Below are 19,802 nucleotides of genomic sequence, written 5' to 3' on the forward strand. Positions count from 1 at the left end.
GAGAAGACACAGCAACATTTCACATGTTCTTTAAGTAAATTCAGCAAAAAAAAAATTAATAAATGTCTTTAAAGAGGGGATATGAGGAAGAAATTACTGAATCTGAAAATGATCAAAACGCTGTTTCACAACAGCACAAGATGTTTTATAAACTTGCTGAAATGATGTGGTCATCAGGATCTGCTAAGTGGCCTCAAACACCAAGGTCTGCCAATAGCTCTGCCCCCATCAGGACTTTACAGGGTTGGCCAATCAGAAGGAAGGGGGTCAACACGCAACAGATTGGAGCTGCTGCCGTTGCATCTGGCGTATTTGAGCCGTTGCTCTCCTCAACGAGCAGCAGATGCTGCCATGGGCCCCTCCTCTATTCAAAACACTCATAGGCGGACAAGTTGTTGTCGCTAGCAGCAGTCCCTCCCAGCTGCAGCCAGAGCAGACAACTGCATGCAAATAAACTGGGCATGTTGGTGTCTTTTGGGTCATTAATGCTGGTTCCAAGCTCAGATGAAGGAGGTGGGTTGATATATATATATATATATATATATATATATATATATATATATATATATATATATATATATATATATATATATATATATATATATATATATATATATATATATAAATATTGTTTTTTGTTTTTTTTTAGAAAAAAAAAATCAACAGGAGAAAGGTTATTTATGGTGTTTTTTTGTTGTTTTTTTTAACTCACTTTCTGTCACTCCAACAATGTTGTTCCTCTCTTCTACAGTGTTCATAACAGTTTCATGCAAATTAGGCAGTGATGTGGTTTAGCAACTTCTGGGACAGCCAACAGCTACTGTACATGCTGAGGAGTTTACCCCCAATACCCCCTCTTTAAAGTTTAGTGAACGTATCAAACAGAATCTGAAGAGCCAGTTTTATAAAATGAATCCATTCCAGTCTTTATTATACAGTACAGTACATGTGTCTTTTCTCATTCCTACGACATGTTACTTATCCAAAATATCTTAGCACCAATTCAATAGAAAAAGACGGAGAAAACAGGCTAATAAATTTGACTAAAGGCAGTAAAACACATTTGTATTTGTTCAAATCCTGAATAATTTATCAATATAACTTAATTTGCAAAATTAAATCATTCCAATAATAAGAGATGTTTGTGTTAAATGCAGATGAAACATAACCACCCCAACCTGTGATAGCTAGTCCACTGGTAACTGCAACACGTATTTACAAACAGAGAAAGAGCAATACTGACACAGGTTAAGGGTTTGACTGATGGGAATACTGAGAGGGCGGGTCTTTGAAAACTTCTGCAAAGTTTAAACTGCACGGCATGAAAAGCTGATTTACAGTGAAAGCAGGAGGCAGGTTGTACTAAACATGTCAAAGGAGTAAGTCTGAAAGCTGCTGAAACATGTATTTGTGCATGCTACTTAGCCTAGCTAGCATGCAAATTCCAATCTACATGCTGCATGTGTTCTGTTTGAGACCACAGCTATAATTTTAGTTTTTAAGTCTGCAGCCTTCAGGTCACTTTTCTCTGCTTTACCAACGTCTTCACAGTCTTCAGAAATGATCTTTGGTTCAGGACCCTGAGCTGTAGGAAGTTGTATTAGTGACCGGCCATAATCTGAATCTTTAAGGCAAGATTTCTGTGTTTTCAAACTAAAATAACCATACTCTCTTCTGTCCTTCTGTGTGCTGAAGTTTCTTTATGTTTTTGAAAGGAAGACAAAGCATTTGCAGAGGGTCACTTAACAGATTCTCAATAACCTGTAAGTCTGAGACTGTGGGGAGAGTTTTAATTGGTCCATGAGGGACAAAAGGCAAAACGTCTTTCCAAATGGTCTCCACAAAGCTCAGGTCATCAGGATGCAGGGAAGCGGCTCTCCAATTTAAGGTTCCAGGGGACAAATAAGAAAAAGCAATGTCTTTTCAAAGCAGCACTGAGCTGCCCGGGCACTGCCACAGCGTGGGCACTTAATAAGCCTCCGCCAACAGAAAGGAAGTGACACATTTAGAGAAAGCAGCGTGAAACAAGCGTCTTTTCAAGAGAGGTGAACAAAGGCAGCAATTATACCACCTCCTTAAGCTGTTTACAGCTCAAGTCTATGCATACCTCAAAGAAAGAGTGAGCGGAGCCACTTCATTAAAACATAAAAGTACAAATCTAACACTGACATTTCCTCTTTCCTCCAATCCCCTCCTCTCAGGTTTGAGAGGGAGACTTCTGCACACACGTCAGGATTTTACTGTTGTGGACTCCTTTTTCAAAAGACCATCAAAATGAGACGTTCACTTTTTGGATAAAACCTCACAGATATCACCTGAGGCTTGGAGCAACCTTTGCAAAATGTGAATTTCTTCCCCTGCCTCCACTTTATTCATTGAAAGAAATATTTTTCTTTTGCCCATCAAATTCACAAATCAAGAAAAACGGAGCTACACTTTCTTCTCGGGGATGTTTCTGAAGTCATTTTTATTGTGTTGCTTGTGTGAGGATGCTACTGCGGCACACAAACAGAGCTGCGAAGCGCTGCCTCCAGCTTGGAAGCACAAAACGCACAAATGCGGCCATTCATCACACCCCACACTAACTCATTAACACTCCTCCTACGCAAAGTCACTGTTGGTATTTGAGATGATGCTCCCACTGTCAGTTCCCCACGTTCCCATCAATGACAATAAAACAGATAGTTGCTTCGACTGAGCGATTACCACAGGACGGGGAGAGGATCTGTAGAAGAATCAATTTAGTGGGCAGCAACTGACGTATTGTGTCTTGCGTGGGCCGGCGGAGGCTGTGAAAGGTAATTGATGCAAAATAGTGTGAAGCTGGAGATAAAAGACTGCTGCAGACAAATTCCTCCAAGAAACACCTTCTGGAGTTTAGGGTAATTATTGATGAAGTGATAAAATATCAGACTCAAAATCTTTCCTCCCAGAGGCGGGGTTAGGAGTAGGAATTACATACTTGCTACCTCCCTTTCCCTACTTTACAGGAAGCATGCAAGTGAAGAGAAAAACAGTTTAGCTGCCCTCTTTACCCCATTTTAACTCTGATAAAGTCCCTTCTTGCTTACGTCCGATCATCCCAAATTTCATAAACAAACAAACAAAACATCTGACCGGCAGCACATGTTGCTTCAACCCTCCATACTGAGGTTATCTCGAAAAGTAAAAAGTTCTTGATTCAGACCGACACAACGAGTTCATAAATACAGCTGGACTTCAAGCTCTCTGTGTCTCTCCTTCTTTAAGTCCCTTTGACGTTTTTGGTGTGGGGTCTTTGTGCCAGGCTGGCGTAGTAGGCACACTGGCTGGGGTCACATTGACCAGGAGGACCTGGAGGTCCAGGTTGACCGTGTGGACCAGGGTTTCCAGGCTCTCCCTGAGCTCCGGCTTGTCCTGGGCTTCCGTCTTTACCATAACCAGGCAGACCGGCTGGGCCTGTGGGGGAGGAGGAGGATTAGAGACTCCTGACTGGATAAATGATGCTTCATATGAGCTAAATAAGAAACAGAGGTTGTTACCAATCGGGCCGGTGGGTCCTTGCTCTCCTCTTTCTCCAATACCAGGGTCTCCCTTCTCTCCCTTTCCTCCTTTCTCACCTGGAGGAAACAGAAACAGGAACAGATGCAGGTTTGTGACTCAAAAGTGGTGCATATAATTACATGTTTCCAAAGAAAGGTTCAAGTGGGACCAAAGAATAATATTGGGCACTGATACTCTTTACAGTTGACTCTTTGAAAAAATTTAAACTGGTCACCATTTTTCAAAATAGCGTGTTGTATCAATGAGTCCTCTATCAGCATGAGATTATCATAGAATGATTTCATTTTGGTCTAATCTGTTACAACTAGGGCTGTCATTTTAGTTAGATTAATTTATTACACCGCAAATTAACGCGTTATAAAAATTAACGCGTTATAAAAATTAACGCAGATTAATCTGGATCCCAAACCCGCGAGGCGTTAAAAGACGCACTTATTTTTAAATGTCTAGCATTTACAAACTGTTTGTCCTACATGGAAAAAGTGGTGTTCTCGTCAGATTTTCAAATTTCCGACGGTCCCTGAATGTATCACACCTGACGTCATGCTTTGAGCTGGGGGGAAGAGATAGCGCTGTTAAGGGGACTGCCGTCCACATCTCATTTATTCACACGTCCTTTTTGAAAATCTGCAGAAAATCAACCGTTTGCTCTAGCTCAATTCTGAAATAAACAGGTAATTTTACACTCTTTACTGCATCAAACAAGCCCTGAATGATCGAAAAACGCCTTTTATTTAAGTCTAAAGAATTCTTTGAAAATGTCCTTCCATCTTCCTGGTGTCATGTTTCAGCTTGGGGCTGCTCTGCACCAATGAGCAACAGTTTGTGTGTTCAGAGCCTGTAAAACTGAAAATACTTCACTTTACTTTGATCCAAGACTTGAAAAAAAGTGTTTTGTACATAGTTCCTCACAGTTTTTAGCCTTTAGCCCTGGTTCTCCTGACCTCATAGAAGTATAGAAGAACATATTGCACTGAAAATTGAGTCCACATCGAGTAAAAATGTGAACAGAAGCAAAATATGTCCTAAAAATCAAATCAGCTTATCTTAGGTGCAGGGCTGTGTAGATTTTTGTTAAGATAGAACCATAACACTTTTTTCATGTGTTCCTTATGCCTCAGGGTACCGAAAAATGTGTTGTATATATTCCCACCTTATTTTTGAATGTTTTTTAATGTCTTTTAATGTAATTTTAATGTCCTGGAATTAAAATTCTTTATTTTGGGACCTTAAGCAGATATGAGATTAAAATGTGATTAATTAGATTAATTAATTACAAATCCTGTAATTAATTAGATTAATTTTTTAATCGCCTGACAGCACTAGTTACAACTGTCGTATGTCTTAACTGCTATTTGAAATGTTAAAGCAGGCATGTCCAAAGTCTGGCCTAGGGGGCAATTTGATTTGACCCAGACTTCATCTCACAATGTTTGAATGATGGTACTGAAAATGAAACATGTTCTAAATTAATTGTACATTTACATTTTCTGTCAATGTCACAGACCGAACCAAAGTATACAAAGTAACGTCTCACTAAACTACATTTTGACCGTACATAGTCAACCTGTATTGAGCTAAAGCTCTGTGCATTCTGCAGAAACTCAACAACTCTCAAAAAACATGCCAGAGGACACAAGTCGGGATAAAAGTTTTAAAATGGAGCAGGGAAATAGTTCCAAAAACTAAATCAGAAATATTTGGGTCTAAAAATGTTGTTTGCAGGTGAGAACAGTCTGAATATGAGAAACAATCCTGATCAAATCCAGATCCTGATCCTGACATATATATGTCCTGACATGTTCTCCCCACATCGCCCCCTAATGGAGAACATGTTCCTTGGTCAGACGCAGAGTTTGCTCTGTAACACTGTAGAAAACTGACCACTGATCATCAAGGATCAGAGACACCTGAGGAAGAGGAGAGCTCTGAGCTCATCAGTCTGTGATGATGGAACAAGGATGTTTGAGAACACTAAGATGATATTTTTTGTGATCTATGAAACACAGAACCGTGTGTTCTTAAAGATTCCCACAGACCTTTAAGCTTTCTTGTCAGCGCCCAGTCTCATAGGTGGAGGTGAAGCTTTGTTTAATATCAGAGCACAAACACTGAACACTGGTGACATCAAGCTGTGGAACTCAGCATGGGGTCCAGAACAAGTGATGTGTTTTTATACATGCTAGTTGCTTTTTATTGCAGAATTGGTTTCAGCATGATCCAAAATTAGAAATACTGAAACCTAAACTAAACATCTAAACAACATAATAAAATCTATGAGAACTCTTAGACAATCCAGGTGTTGGAATTTCAGGTTGACCGTAGCTTCAGCATGGTTTGACTCATGAGAAACAACACCAAAAACCTCCATTATCTCCAAACCTCATTCAGTTTAAATGACAAAACATAATTTAAAAAGGTAGGTATCTTGAATTTTTACACCAAATATACTTCATATGAGCTTTAGTATTAGTAGATCCCTGAAATAATGTAAAACAGGCAAGTTTTCATTTCTTTTCCATAAAATTTGGTGATCAATTTCGTTTTTTAATTCTGTTCTTTTCTCCTGAAATCCTAAAATGTGGTAAGAAAAGAAAGTGTTTATGAGTGTCTGAGTGTAATGCAAAGTCTGAAGTCATGTAAATAGAAGGTTTCAGGGCAGAGTTTAACAAACAAAAGCCTCAAAAAGAAAAACGCTTTATTAGCACTGTAGTGGCTTTGTGTTACCTTTAGGGCCCATGGGTCCTCTGGGTCCTTCTCCACCATTCTGTCCAGGCATACCAGGCTCTCCAGGAGGGCCAGGACGTCCAGTACTGCCATCTTTACCAGGAGGCCCTGGAGGTCCTGGGCGACCCACTGTGCTCTTCACATGAGCCGGCTGGAACTGGGCCATGAGGTAAGCCATTTTGGCTGGACACACAGGGAAGTTTAGTTAAACCTCAGCCCAGTTTTAATGTGAGTTTAAACCAAGCTGTGTCTACACTGTGAAACCCTACTCACCGTCTAACTGTTTAGCCAGCTCCTCCTGGATGAGCCGTCTCATCTGCTCCAGTGATACTGACTCTCCCTGTGACGGCAGAGATGACATCATTAATCAATAATGAACAGATAAATATTACCCAGCTGCTTCCTTTAAAGGTTTCCACTCACCCTTTGTCCTGGCAGACCGGGGTTTCCTGAAGGTCCCTGTGGTCCTGGGGCTCCTATCTCTCCTGGTGGTCCCGACATGCCCATCATACCTGTGTGGCCCTTCCTGCCTGGAGGTCCAGGATTTCCAGGCATACCAGGCTCTCCTGAATGTCCCTTGTCTCCCTTTGTACCATGATCTCCCTGCAGAAAGAAGACAGGGTCTTGTTTGAAGGACTTTTGACAGCAGTGAAGGATTCTTGAACAGTTTTAGAGAGAGGCATGCTTCTAATCATATGTCCCACAGTTGTCATGTAAACATCTATAATTCTCTCTTCAATGATTACAGAAAATAATCTTGAGATCATCCAGGTGAAAGGAAAAAGTTTAGACATGGTCTTCAGGGTTTTCTAATTGGGAAAACTAGGAGTGCATGGATGGAGCTACCATTTCTGAAAAGTCAATGGCTCTGGGTGGGGAGAAGCAATATCCAACAGGAGCCAAAACAAAGAGACCCTAGGAGAAAAAATTCATCTCCTTTTGGTTTCCTCCTCTCACTTTTCATCCCTCATAAAATTAAGGGGTAAGGGGGCAGGTAGAGCATTCAGCTCAGCCCAGGCAGGATGGGTTCAGACAGACTTCTCTATCAGTGTTCTGTCTAAAGTCTTTACCATCCACTGATGGTGGGAGATGTTTGACTGGGAGCTACTTGGAGAGCATCATGTGGAAGGACAGATCTAGCGTTGTCACAACCAGGAGCTGGGATGCATGGAGCCTGGGTCTGTGGGGTTTGGTTGTTAAGTAAGGGTGTTCATCAGGTGGGTATGATGGATGTTGGGAGCTAGCATGCTGGTTTTGGGAAGCCATAGCTAAAAGTTAAGACTCTCAAAGGAGTCGTGGGATGAACTGATAGATAGATAGATAGATAGATAGATAGATAGATAGATAGATAGATAGATAGATAGATAGATAGATAGATAGATAGATAGATAGATAGATAGATAGATAGATAGATATGCAAATTGTGACTATACAATGGACCATTCTATGTCATTATTTGACAACTGGTGAAAACAAATCTATTTGTTCCATTGTGTGCCATTGTGTGATCCTGTTTTCCTCTCCTAACTCTGTCTAGTAAGGTCTATATTTACAGGCTCTATCTTTGTTCGCCATGATTTCTCATTTTCCCACGTTTTGGTGAGTTAACTTTCTGATTACACTTGATTCTTGAATATTTGGCCTTAACAAACAACTCTTTTTCTTACTATTTACTGTTTAACTTTTGTCCAAAGCGACGTACGACACAGAGCAGCTGGGAGTGTAGTGCCTTGCTCAAGGGCACATTGGCAGTGCTCAGGAATTTATGCTAACAGGAACATACTGTAACATACTCCCGTTATCAGCCCAATTCTCACTGTGGGTCTAGTTGAACCCACAACTCTCCGGTTACAAAGCCAAGTCCCTATGGACTGAGCTACTGCCACTCTTCTCTGGCATCTTCAATAGCATGGGGCCATAGTATTGCAACACAGTTTACACCACTAATAAATCCAACAAAGACGAAAAATGCGACACAGTAAACAAAGAGCAACAACGGAAGACATCCAACAATTTGTCCTCTTTGTGATTTCCATGTGTCTCTGTGTTACAAAGGACAATCGACTCTTTCGACCAATCAACAAACTGCAGTGTTGTAGTTCCACATTCCTGGATCAGATCAGTCTAGCTTGGCAGGGTCCCAAAAAGTGGGACGACTCATCTTGGTTATTTGGGAGTCTGTCCCGGGATTAGTCAGTGGAAACGTCGTAAAATGACAAGCTGAAACAAACCGAACTGAACCGCTTGGTGGAAACGGGGTTTATGATGCTCAGTGTTTTGAACACTACAACCTCTGGGAACTTAGAAATATCAGCCACACTTCTGAACACAATTTATGATTTTAGATTTAGATATTTAAAGTCTTACATTATTCATTCATGTCAATCAAGTGATGTCTGTCAAGATCATATAATCTTTGTTAACCTCAGTGCTGTTAATGTTCGCATTCAAAGACTCACCTTATCTCCTTTGAAGCCACGATCACCAGCTCTGCCTGGCATCCCCTAAAAAACACCATGACCAAGTCAGTGAGTGAGGAATCTCTTTATCTCTGCAGTCATCAGCATTATGTTATGAAGACTCTCTTACCTGTTTCCCCTCGGGACCAGCTGGACCAGGAGGACCCTGGAGATCAGAATCAGAGTTAAAGCAGTGGGTTAAGATCACTCAGTGGGTCAAAGATGTGAGGTGCTGGTAATCTCCTAATCTAAATATGTCACATGTAGCACTCACCGCGGGGCCTTTGGGTCCGCTAAATCCGGGTAATCCTGGGCTGCCCGGCTCTCCCTTGTCTCCTCTGAGACCCTGCATGACAGCAGAGACACGGCCGCTCATCACATGGCACACACGTGGCGCTCTCTGCTTGTTTTTTAAAAGCCTCGCTCATTACGGAGGATTCAGCAGGATTAACATTTAGTTCCAGTACTTATCGTCCTGCAGCACTGTGCTGGATAAAAATCTCATAAACCAATCTTGCCATGGAACATGCCAGCTTTAAGAGATTAAAATTCATATTTACAAAAGACATGTGGGCATGAGCACGGGCTGAATACAGCAGCCACAGTCTGCAGGAATTCATTACTGCTTTCTTTGTCTTTCTTATCCTCTTTATTCCCCCTGAATGAATCCTCTGTCTTTATTCCTTTTCCAGTCACTGCTCATTCCTTCTCTGTGTGGTAAATTTGCCCTCCTGATAACATTTTCACCGATATCTGATCACGTCTCTAAATCCTTGCAATCACTCTCCATCTCCTCCTCTAACCTTTCTGCATCCAGCTCCTGCCCTCCTCCTCACTGCAGGCTATTTCTGATGATCTGCTCCCTCTGCTGACTGATATCATCAGCTGCTCTCTGATAACTGGCTGCATATTGTCTGCCCTCCAGTTAGCAACAGTTACTCCTCCTCCCAAGAAACCATTCTCCAGCCTACGGTCGGAGCAGCTCCATCTATTCCTTCGTCAAAACACACATGGCAGAATGAATGGAAATTTGTCTTTACTGTTCAGTCTCACTGAATATCTTCACCTTGCATCATACACACCTGATCCAAAATTTAAAAGCAGCTGAAAAATTGCAAGAATTTACATTTTTCACTGTTGGATCTTAAAAAGAGTGAGCTGATTCCTCTGGAAGAAGTCCTTTGTCAGGCGCCTATTGTGACCTGCAGCCTTGTCCTGTTGAAAAACCCAGTCATTCCCACACAGACCAGGGCCCTCAGTCATGAAGGAGGCCCCTGCAACATCTCCACAGAGCCAGCCGCTGTTTGACCCCCCTGACCAACCTGAAGCTCCATTGGTCCATTGAAGGAAAAAGCCCCAGATCATGATGGTGCCCCCTCAACTGTGCCGCTATGAAAACATCTCCAGTGGGATCTCCTGGTCATGTCAGTAACGTTGAAGCCATCAGGACGTCAAGGTTCAGTTTTTTCTCCTGAGAGAATCAAACTTTCTTCACCTTTCAGTGTCCCATGTTTGCTGCTCTCTGAAAAAGTCCAAACGGTGAGTTTGTGGTGTTGAAGGAGACAAGGTCTTTGAAGACGTGTTTGTTCTTAAAGCTCTTCTTTCTCAGTTGGCGTCTGATGGTTATTGGGCTGCAGTTGGCTCCAGTATCAACGTTGCATTCCGCCCAGGATCATCCTGTGTCTTCACAGACAGCCAATCAGATCCTTGGTGAAATATTTCTGGGTCAACCTCTGGACTTTTTGTTCCATACCCCTCAGGATCTTTGAAGAAATCCAAAATGTCTGTCTTACTGCGTCCAACCTCAGTAGTAATGGCATGTTGTGAGAGGCCTTGTTGGTGCAGTTAAACAATCCAACCACGTTCAAAGCGAGAAAGATTTTTAGCCTTTGGCATCAGGACGTCATGACAGAGGGAAATAAATCTCTTATCCTTTTTTTTTACCCCTTTTGTCTCACTCCCATTTCTTCTCTTTGTATTTTGAAACTCTACTTGGAGCCTTTTTGAGATCCAACAGAGCAAAATGAAAATTCTTGCAGTTTTTCAGCCGGTCTTAAAGTTCGATCAGCTGTGTTTACCAGAGTTGTCAGTGATACTGAGCCCTCTCAGAGTTTAATTGTGCAGAGAGTGACAGTCCATAGATCCAGAGTAAGCAGCTTCATGACATCCTAGCTGACAGAGACACATTCACACTTTCAGGCTCAAAGAAGACCATTGCTCAGGAGGAACTATACCAAGTCCATCACAGCTGGGGGTCAGCTTATTGTGGACAGAGGGAGGGGGAAATAAAAACCAATCAGAATTTTGAACAGTACCAACTCCAACACTTAACTTCATTCAAACACCTTTAAGCATTAATTATTAAACAGCTCCCTAGCTTGGCAGCATGTTGCATAAAGTTAAATCAAAACTTAAAAAAATAAATAGCTAAAGTTATCTACAGTAAATAAAGTTTTCCAAAATCTCAATGTAACTGCAATAACTGTAATAGCTGCACTGCTGATTGGCTCTTTCCCAAGCCATGGCTCTGCTTGTAACCAATCAGATGGTGTTGTGGGTGGGACAGTGCTGGGGACTGAGGCAGCGAAGCAACTGCATTAGAGCTGCAACAACCCAGTTTTAAGCCTCGGCTGATAATCGGTCTATCCCCAGTTCCTACATTCAAAAATTACACAGTCCAGGGGTGTGCACAGGGGATGGCCCTTTCCTCATAACTGAATTGTTGAAAAAAAACACAAAAGTAGCCTTTTGGGAGCCACGACATGTGCTAAATTGTCCTCTGGGGTGACAAAATCATGCCCTAATATGTGTGCTAAAGTATCCCCTTGGAGGGAAAAATTAAACTGCCCTTCTGGGGGGCAAAAACTTGCACAAAAGTGCCCGCTTTTCTACAGGTTCTATAGTTCCCTCTTGGGATGTGAAAACTCGGGCTAAAGTGCCCTCATAAAGGGCAAAATACAACTGCCCTTCTGGGTGGCAAACACTTGCACCGTAGTGCCCTCTTGGGAGGCAAAAGCCTTTGTAAAAGGGCCCTCTTGAAAGGTGAAAACCTGTGCAATAGTGACTTCTTGGAAGGAAAAACAGGCTAAATTGGCCTTTAGGAGGGCAACACACAACTGCCCTTTTGGGTGGCAAAAACTTGCACTATAGTGCCCTCGAAAGGAGATGAAAAAGCATGCAAAATTGCTCCTTTGTGTGGCAGCAAAATGTAAAACAGCTCTCCTGTCAGGTTTCCTTGAAAACAACAGGGACTCAGCGCCCTCTGCGAGAATGCCCTACATGTGCCTTTTTTTTTCTTCTTGCCCTGCCCTTCGAAAAGTTTGTGCATAACACTGCCAAGGTTCCTAGTTCCTGGGAAAGGTTACCTGTTTTTCACGCTGTCACCTGTTGAGTGTGGTTCCTAATGCTCCAGAAGCACAAGGACACACATGGAGCTCGAAACATTGACAAATGAGAGAGATTGTGCCTGCATACTAAAGCTGGAGTCCATGTCAGGTTGTAGTATTTGAGGTGTGAGTAGGTGTCATGTCTCCAGTCACATTGTCTTGTTAGTGATTTGTAAATCTCACAGTTATCTTTGTTTTTGTTCCTACAACATGCTGCTCATCTCATTCTGCATCACTATACGACTCAAACATTCATCACAGTGTTGATGTTTGTTCATTGATGACTCTCTGTGGCTCACAGACCTGCACAGAGAACGTTCTGGGCCTTCTATCTGCAGGTGAGAAACCCTGTGCTTTGATTCTGTTTGTCAGTGAGTTTTCTCCTCCTGCCTGCTCCTGACATCTCTCACTTCTTTTAGCTCACCGTGATGCTTTGAACGTGATGTTCCCAACTTTGGTCAAGGCAACATTTATCTTCATAAATCTTCCTTGAAATCTGACAACTCATGTCTTCTAGAAATACTTCACATTCTTCCCTCGCCCACAGAAACATCCCACATACAGCTACGCTCTGAAAATATGACTTTTTCTCAAACGCTCCTTCTTCCTCCTCCTCCTCCTCCTGCCTTGTCTTTATTCTTTTATCACTCTTCTGTTTAATGTGAAACAAAGCGTATTAGTCACAGTTTTCCTCGAGGTGATTAAGTGTTTCTCCTGTTTTCTGCACCATTAGTCAGCTGAGAGTCCACAACAAATGAAGTTTGAACATAATGTGCAGTGAGGGGAGAAAACTCACTGGAGTTCCTGGGAGGCCGGCTTTCCCTGAAGGCCCGGGTTCACCTGGTTTGCCCTGGGATGCAAAGCAGAGCAGAGAGAATTGATGGTGAGAGAAATGTGACTTGAATGCCACTTCATGTCTTTCCCTATCCGAGTGCTTGACAGCGTGCTTCATCCGTCTCCTGTTTGCTTCCCTTCCTGCGAGTGATAGAAATGACTCACCGACTCTCCTCTCGGTCCACTCAGTCCCTCTCGGCCTGGAGGTCCGATGGGTCCCTGTGAAACAAAAAGAGAGACATTTTTATTACCTTCCACATGCTGAAAACAAGACCCTCCGTCAAATCTCATCTTCAGGGTTTCTTGAGAGTTTTAATCTTTGGTGGAAAACAGCCTCAGCCGGGGTGGTAAATTAAATCCTCGCTCCTCGCTTTATGGACAGAGTAGGAGGAAATATTCTTACTCAAAGAGACGTGTGCTGTGAAAACACTCTGTCTCTCCCGGAGCCGCAGGATGAGTTAGGTAAAGGATTTTTTTTGGTGCCACGAGACAAATGGTGGAATGGAAGTGCTGCAGTCTGTAAATGTGTACGTGAGGCGGATTCTAGGTTGTCACTCGGCAAAATCGAATGCGATGAAACTCGAGCAACGTCAAAAGAAATGAATGGTGTTAAACTTTCTGCTGCTCGTCCTCGAACCACTGATCTTATAAAAGACATGATTAAAGACTCTGTGGTCTGCTGGAAATTCAGCATTCTGTCCAAAACTTTTTTAATCTTAGGAGTATTATCTGCATTTCATTGATCTATGGTGGACCAGCGCCAGACAGCTTTAAAGATTATTCTCAGGGACTGGAAAGAGCTTAAAGAGCAAGTGACTGGGCCAGAAACCAAAACCTTTCCCGAAAAAATAAAGAGAATAAAAAAGAGAGCAGTTTTTTTGTTTGTGAAAAATAAGTCTTGCAAAAATATTAATTAAACACAAGATTTGTATTTTCCTCCAGTTGTTTTTCTGTGTTTCAGGAGCTACTGAGGGATCCACTGAATATTCCTTCCAGATGCTTCATGTGTAGAAACTAAAAACATCTCAATAACCAGAAACTCTAACAGCTTCCATAACACAAACCTCCTTCCCAGGTTTCCCGTCACGCCCAGCTGATCCAGGTTTTCCATCTTCTCCCTGTACGGCACACCAGGAGGACAAATTAAATAAAATCAGACTTCAGGGTTCAATTTAAGGTGTTGTTAACTTGCTGAGGAGGAAAATGTCTTGGTGGTCTTTGTGAGCCTAATTCAGGCATGATGTGAGACACAGGCAGGCAAAGTTAGGCCTCCAGAATCTTAAAGTTGGAGAGAAGCTAACTGCTCTTATAAGAATCAGATAGAAGCTAGCTAGCAACGTTAGCAGCTTCTACAAGAGTTCAATCAGTCTAACTGCAGCACCATATAGTTCTCGTTAATACCTACACAGCTGTAGTTACACACCCATCTCCAGGTCAGGTGTGTAATGTTAAATAGGTATTTCTCAGCTGACAGAGAACAGAGATCCTCCCACTAACAGAAGCACTCACTCACACACAGAAAAGAAAATTATAAATACAGAGCTGCCAGAAGCTGAATACATGTTTGGGGGTTTCTGCTCTTGTCTGGCATGTGTTGTACTTTACTGCTTTACAGCAGGTCAGGCCATGGATTATATGTCATGAACTATACGGCTCCCTGTCCTTGTTAAACTTATGCTCGTGCATAAAGTGTATCATACCAAAAACATACCTCTCCAAAGCATACCTGCCAACATTAGACTTTGACAAAGTGAAAGACCCCCCCGTGCCTAAACATTTTCATAGTTTTTATGAACGAGCCTTTAATTAGTATTGTAGCATCTGCAAAGATGATCCCTGAGACTTAATCCACACTTGGATGTTAATGTTTCATTTGACCACTCAATACCAGTAACCACTGGCTGTAACCATGACAAAAAAAATAACACTTGGCTTCTCAGACAAGTACGCCCCACAGGTCTCTCAGAAAATCATGGGTGAAACTTGAAACTCTGGAACGTAAAATAACTCATCTTAACAATACAGTCCCATTATCCAGTCTCTTGCACTATCAATGTTAAAATTTGGGGGGAAATCGGGAGAAATAACAAATCAAGAGTTCAGCAGAAGAGAAAGTTTAAAAAAACGGGTGACTCACTGGAAAAGACTGAAATCGTAACAAATGTTTTTTGTCTACTTTCAGAAGAAATTCCTTTTTTAAACTTCATATGAGCCACATTCACTTGACCAGTCCAGAAAAATGTTTTATTTCAAGTTAGGTTAGTTAAGTTATTTTTTAAGACAAAATGAGGTCTGAATCGCTCGTACCAATTAAAAAAATCTTCCAATGGAACAAGAGAAAAGTTACTTGTATTAACCATAGATTGTATATAGAGTGGACAGTGTGGCTCCGCCATTTATCATTGTACGGCTTTGAAGCCAATATACCGCCGTCTCAGGCGCCACTATTGTAGCAGTTTGGAGCCAGAGTCTGCGCTGTAGAGACGATGAGGGATTCTGGGAGAATCTGAGTGGAGCTGGGTGACAAAAATAATATTTTTTTTTTCTTTCAAGAGTCTAATCACTTCCTGACTCTACCTCCCAACATATTTTACAATTCCAGAAAAAAATACAAGAGAACGGCAGCCATCAATCATTGTTAAACGTTACATAAAGCCTCGTTTTTAACCTCTTATAACTAATGAAAATGAAACTTTTCAGAAAAAATGAGGTCTTGAATACAAGGCACAGCCAAATAATATCTTCAAACCACCACAACAATCAGACGTGAGAAACATTTCTACGAGGGGTAATAATTTTTTAAAGTTTGACCACAGCCCCTCTGGAATGACTGGAAAGCCAGATTTTTAAACCTATACTACAGCCAGTCACCAGGAGGAGCAGTTTTTGGGGAGACCTCACTTCAATTCAAGCAAGAGGACATCTTTTTTATTTACAGTCTATGTTATTAACACATATTCTAGTTTCAAGCAAATTTTCAAACAAATTTTTCTTGTTCCTTTGGCAGATTTTTCTTTACTTGTTACAAACAATTCAGACCTCATTTTTGTCTTTAAACAACTTCAAACAAGACATTTTCTTGACTGATAAGTTAAATGTGGCTCATATCAAGTTAAACAAGACAATTCTTAGTTAGAATAAGAGAGAACACTTGATAAGATTTCAGTTTTTCACAGTGCTCCCACAGAAAACGGAAGAGTTAGCAGGTATGATCCAAAATTTGCTTAACCATAGAAGTAAAGACATGATGTTGGGTCTCAGTTCGGTGAAGCACTTTAAACGCTTTATTGTTCTTGTCATAAGTATTTTTTTTCCTAATTTAAGACAAGGCTTTCTCTAAAACTTATTCTTGTTTAAAAATCATTCACTTCAACCACTGGAGTGTAGATGGCCTAGTGGTCTAGGTCGTGCCCCATGCGGTGAGCCCTCAAGGGGGTGGCCCTGGTTCAAATCCAGCCTGTCGCCTGTTTCAGGCATATTGCTCCCCATGCTCCCTCCTTTCGTACTCTATCAACTGTCCTGTTCTAACTCATTAAGGACACGAAAAGCCAAAAAACAGCTTTAAAAAATAATCATTCAAGTTGTATGAAAGTTGTGGGGAGGGATGAAAAGGTGGCCTTACGGCATTAAAGGGGACACAATGAAAAATTTGGGAGCACCTAAAAAAAAATCTAAGGCGCACCAATTCAACCAATGCAAAAATTGGTCTGGAGCCCTGTTATATGTTTTAAATATCCCTGAATCTGTCTGTAATGAGGTCATCTCATCAGAATCGCAACATTGGAGGGGCTGGGCCTCAAACAATCAAAGTCTGCTCTTAGCTCCGCCTCCAACAGACCCTCAGAGGACTGGCCAAACAGAGAGAAGGCCGTGTGGAGTAGGGAGTCTTAAAGAGACAGCACCTTAAGTTGAAATAGGTTTTCTAAAAACACCAGTAAGAGGAAAAACACCATCTTTTTGAGCTCCTACACAATAATGCCTCCCTTTAATGAAGATCCACAGAGATCCTGCATCATACAAACACCTAGGCACCAGGCTAAAAGCTGTACTTTCTCCCTTCTCCATGCATAAATCCTCCTCTTGGTTTATAATCATGGAGCACATTTCCTAATGACTGACACTGAAGTGTGTGTAATTATAGGCAGTGGAGGGAAATTCACAGAGCGCCTACAGAAACACTTCACAGTTCCTCTAATAAGTTGTCTGCTGTCGGTCGGGCTGCGAGGCCGGCTGCCTCTCTGCGGCTCAGTCAGAGCTGTCTGTAATGAGCCATGCTATTGGTCATGGCGCTGTGGCAGGAACATTTCCTGCGGGTGTGTGCTGTGTGAGAGACAAAGCAGCAGGTGCAGCGACTCTCGTGGAGAGGAGGGCGTGTGTAAGAAGTGCTTGACATCGCACTGCGGCAAGCGAAACATTGAATGTGGCAGTGAGCTGAGCCCCTGAAGTCCTGTAGGGAACAAGTCCTGACTGCTGAGTGGAGGTGGATATCTTTGTTAAGTTTAATGTTCTTCACAAGATTCATTCTGATGGCTTCCTCAACTGCAGTGAAGTACAACACTGAGAGGGACGACGTCACTTTGACTGCATTTTCTCTATCTGTTCCCTCACTGTTTCTGATAGAAGTTAAGATTGAAAACAAAAACCAATCATGAAAAAAACTTAAGACATCAGACTTCAAATACAGGAAACAAGCGTGGTAAACTGACCTTAGGACCTGGACCTCCAGGTTCTCCTCTGTGGCCCTTAAAGCCCTGCAAATGAAAAGAAACAGAGCTTAATGACGCACAGAAACATGCTCTGCTGCCTCCTTTTATCAAACATGTGAGACACTTACGGGGAGTCCTCTGAGACCAGGGTTTCCTTGTTGTCCAGGTTCTCCTTGTTTGCCCTGAAGTGAAGAAGAAACAGAGTCTTAGGACACATTTAAGGTTTCATTGAAACTCCTTAAATTCACAGTTTTTGATCAAATTTAAATCTTCAGCTGTCAAACACTCACAGGTTCTCCTTGTTCACCAGGTCTGCCATCTTTTCCCATTTTTCCAGGCTGACCCTACAGGAAGGAAACACAAGAGATGTAGTCTTTATAGACCGATTTACACTCCTTTACAACCTAGGTCATAATCAAGATAGGCACACATTTTGGTAACAGAAGCAGCGTTTAGGTCCATTCATTCAGACGAGCTGGCATTCTGAATTTAAAGCTGGAAGTGTCTGGTTGTTCTGTTTTCACCTGTTAGCTATGATTCCCCACAGTGGACTCAAGCTCTACTGAATTGTGAGAGGACCAAGAGTGAAAACAAGATGAGTTTTTTTTTCTCATTGAAAATAATGTGAAAGGGGGAGGGGGGGGTGTCTCATAACCGGGGTTTTACCATTGACACATGCTAATAGTCTTGTGGGGTTGCTTCACAACCACAACAGCAGAGAGGCCCAGCTTTCTGTAAAGCCAGTGACCTCACTGCGGCTAAAGTCATCAGTCAATCACAGCAGAGATGCAGTGACAGGAGGTGAGACGTGGAGGGGTGCACTGACTGGCCAGAGAAAGTGGATCAAAAGTTGGGTGAATGAAGAGACAACTGTGGCAGAGTTATGATGCTAATGTCCAGATAATAATAGTCAAAAGAAAATGTGAAGTTACTAAGTGTACTGTACGAAGATCGCATGCCTACAAAGACCATCTAAAAAATGCAAACTGTAAAAGAAAAAACTCATCAGGGTCCTCAAAGAGACCATTTCCAAGAGGCTGACAAGATAGTGTGTGAGTTTATTGAGAAACGTAATAAAGGCATGTCCATAACCAGAGCTGTCATTAGAATTACAACTGAAACACTGATCTTATTGATTGTATTTAGAGCCAAAAATGAAAGCAGACTCTAATATTTCAATGATTGCCGCAGAATATCAATAAAAAGTACAAAGTAAAAGTAAATTTACCAAGTAAATTTTGGTTACCAGTCTTTTTCTGAAGATTGGTCTTGAAAAGACGGAGGTCATCTTATAACTGGGTTCGTCATATTGAGGTCAGTACGGTAAATAGTGGCTGTACCAACTGTAGATCTTAAACTGAATGGTTCAATAGTTATCAGCTGAGAGTCACCAGTTAACATGGTCACACTCTACACCAAAACACCAGTGACATCTGTGGCTGTGAGTAGTTAGCTTACTGACTCCCAGTGACATTATGTTTTTCAATGGGGTGGGCTTGGGGATGGTCTGGGGGAGCTTGTCCATCAATATCAAGCTTGTAAACTGGTGTACTGACGAGCTGAGCCTGTAGGTGGCAGCAGTGCTCTATTTGGATGAAAAGCAGTAAAAGCTAATCAGAGCTCTTTGTTTTTGTTAAAAAAATATGTGTTTTTGGTGAAATACACCTTTGTCCTACTGTTGATTAATAAAGAATGGAAAAAGGTAGAAACAAAATTTGTTTCCTAAAAGTAAAGAGTGTACACTTTCTTATGGTAGTTTTGGTGTTCACATAGTCATACAACACAATATTTTGTGGGTCTTGAATGACTGGTCAACAGCTGACAGTATGAAGCTCCCTGCTGTGAAAACAGGTGTCAGCCATTGAGTTAAATGTGTTTCCATATCAACCCTCGGTTAACTAGGTTTGACTAAAAATAAGTCATTAACTGTTGAAATTCTAAATCATTTTTTTTTCCTTGTGGAGTTGATGAAAAAGTTGGTTTGGAGCCAAAATCATAATTATTCTGATTTATTTGGACCAGTTCTGTCATTCCACTCTCACATCAATAATGTCACCTAGTCTATGAACTTTCATCTCTGCAACATCAACCGCCCCTGCTCCTCCCTCAACAGCACCGCCATCCTGGTTCACGCACTTGTTACCTTA

General features: G+C 41.8%; 1 protein-coding gene across 1 annotated transcript in view; it reads right to left on the reverse strand.

Annotated features, from left to right (window-relative positions):
• Window positions 1–956: 956 nt before the first annotated feature.
• col22a1 (collagen, type XXII, alpha 1) overlaps window positions 957–19,802 on the reverse strand; it is an 81,625-nt gene continuing 62,779 nt past the window's right edge. Inside the window, exons 51-64 of the mRNA XM_074686026.1 lie at window positions 17,946–17,999; window positions 17,784–17,837; window positions 17,656–17,700; window positions 14,014–14,067; window positions 13,115–13,168; window positions 12,912–12,965; window positions 9,004–9,075; window positions 8,860–8,895; window positions 8,730–8,774; window positions 6,694–6,873; window positions 6,544–6,610; window positions 6,271–6,453; window positions 3,522–3,599; window positions 957–3,438 (exon numbers count right to left, since the gene is read on the reverse strand). Coding sequence (XP_074542127.1) covers window positions 3,245–3,438; window positions 3,522–3,599; window positions 6,271–6,453; window positions 6,544–6,610; window positions 6,694–6,873; window positions 8,730–8,774; window positions 8,860–8,895; window positions 9,004–9,075; window positions 12,912–12,965; window positions 13,115–13,168; window positions 14,014–14,067; window positions 17,656–17,700; window positions 17,784–17,837; window positions 17,946–17,999 — 1,170 coding nt within the window. The 3' untranslated portion in view covers window positions 957–3,244. The remainder of the gene's footprint in view (window positions 3,439–3,521; window positions 3,600–6,270; window positions 6,454–6,543; window positions 6,611–6,693; window positions 6,874–8,729; window positions 8,775–8,859; window positions 8,896–9,003; window positions 9,076–12,911; window positions 12,966–13,114; window positions 13,169–14,013; window positions 14,068–17,655; window positions 17,701–17,783; window positions 17,838–17,945; window positions 18,000–19,802) is intronic.

Source organism: Halichoeres trimaculatus, unplaced genomic scaffold, assembly GCF_033239565.1.
Source record: "Halichoeres trimaculatus isolate MK-OKI-2021-1 unplaced genomic scaffold, fHalTri1.1 fHalTri1_scaffold_14, whole genome shotgun sequence".
Lineage (NCBI taxonomy): Eukaryota > Metazoa > Chordata > Actinopteri > Labriformes > Labridae > Halichoeres > Halichoeres trimaculatus.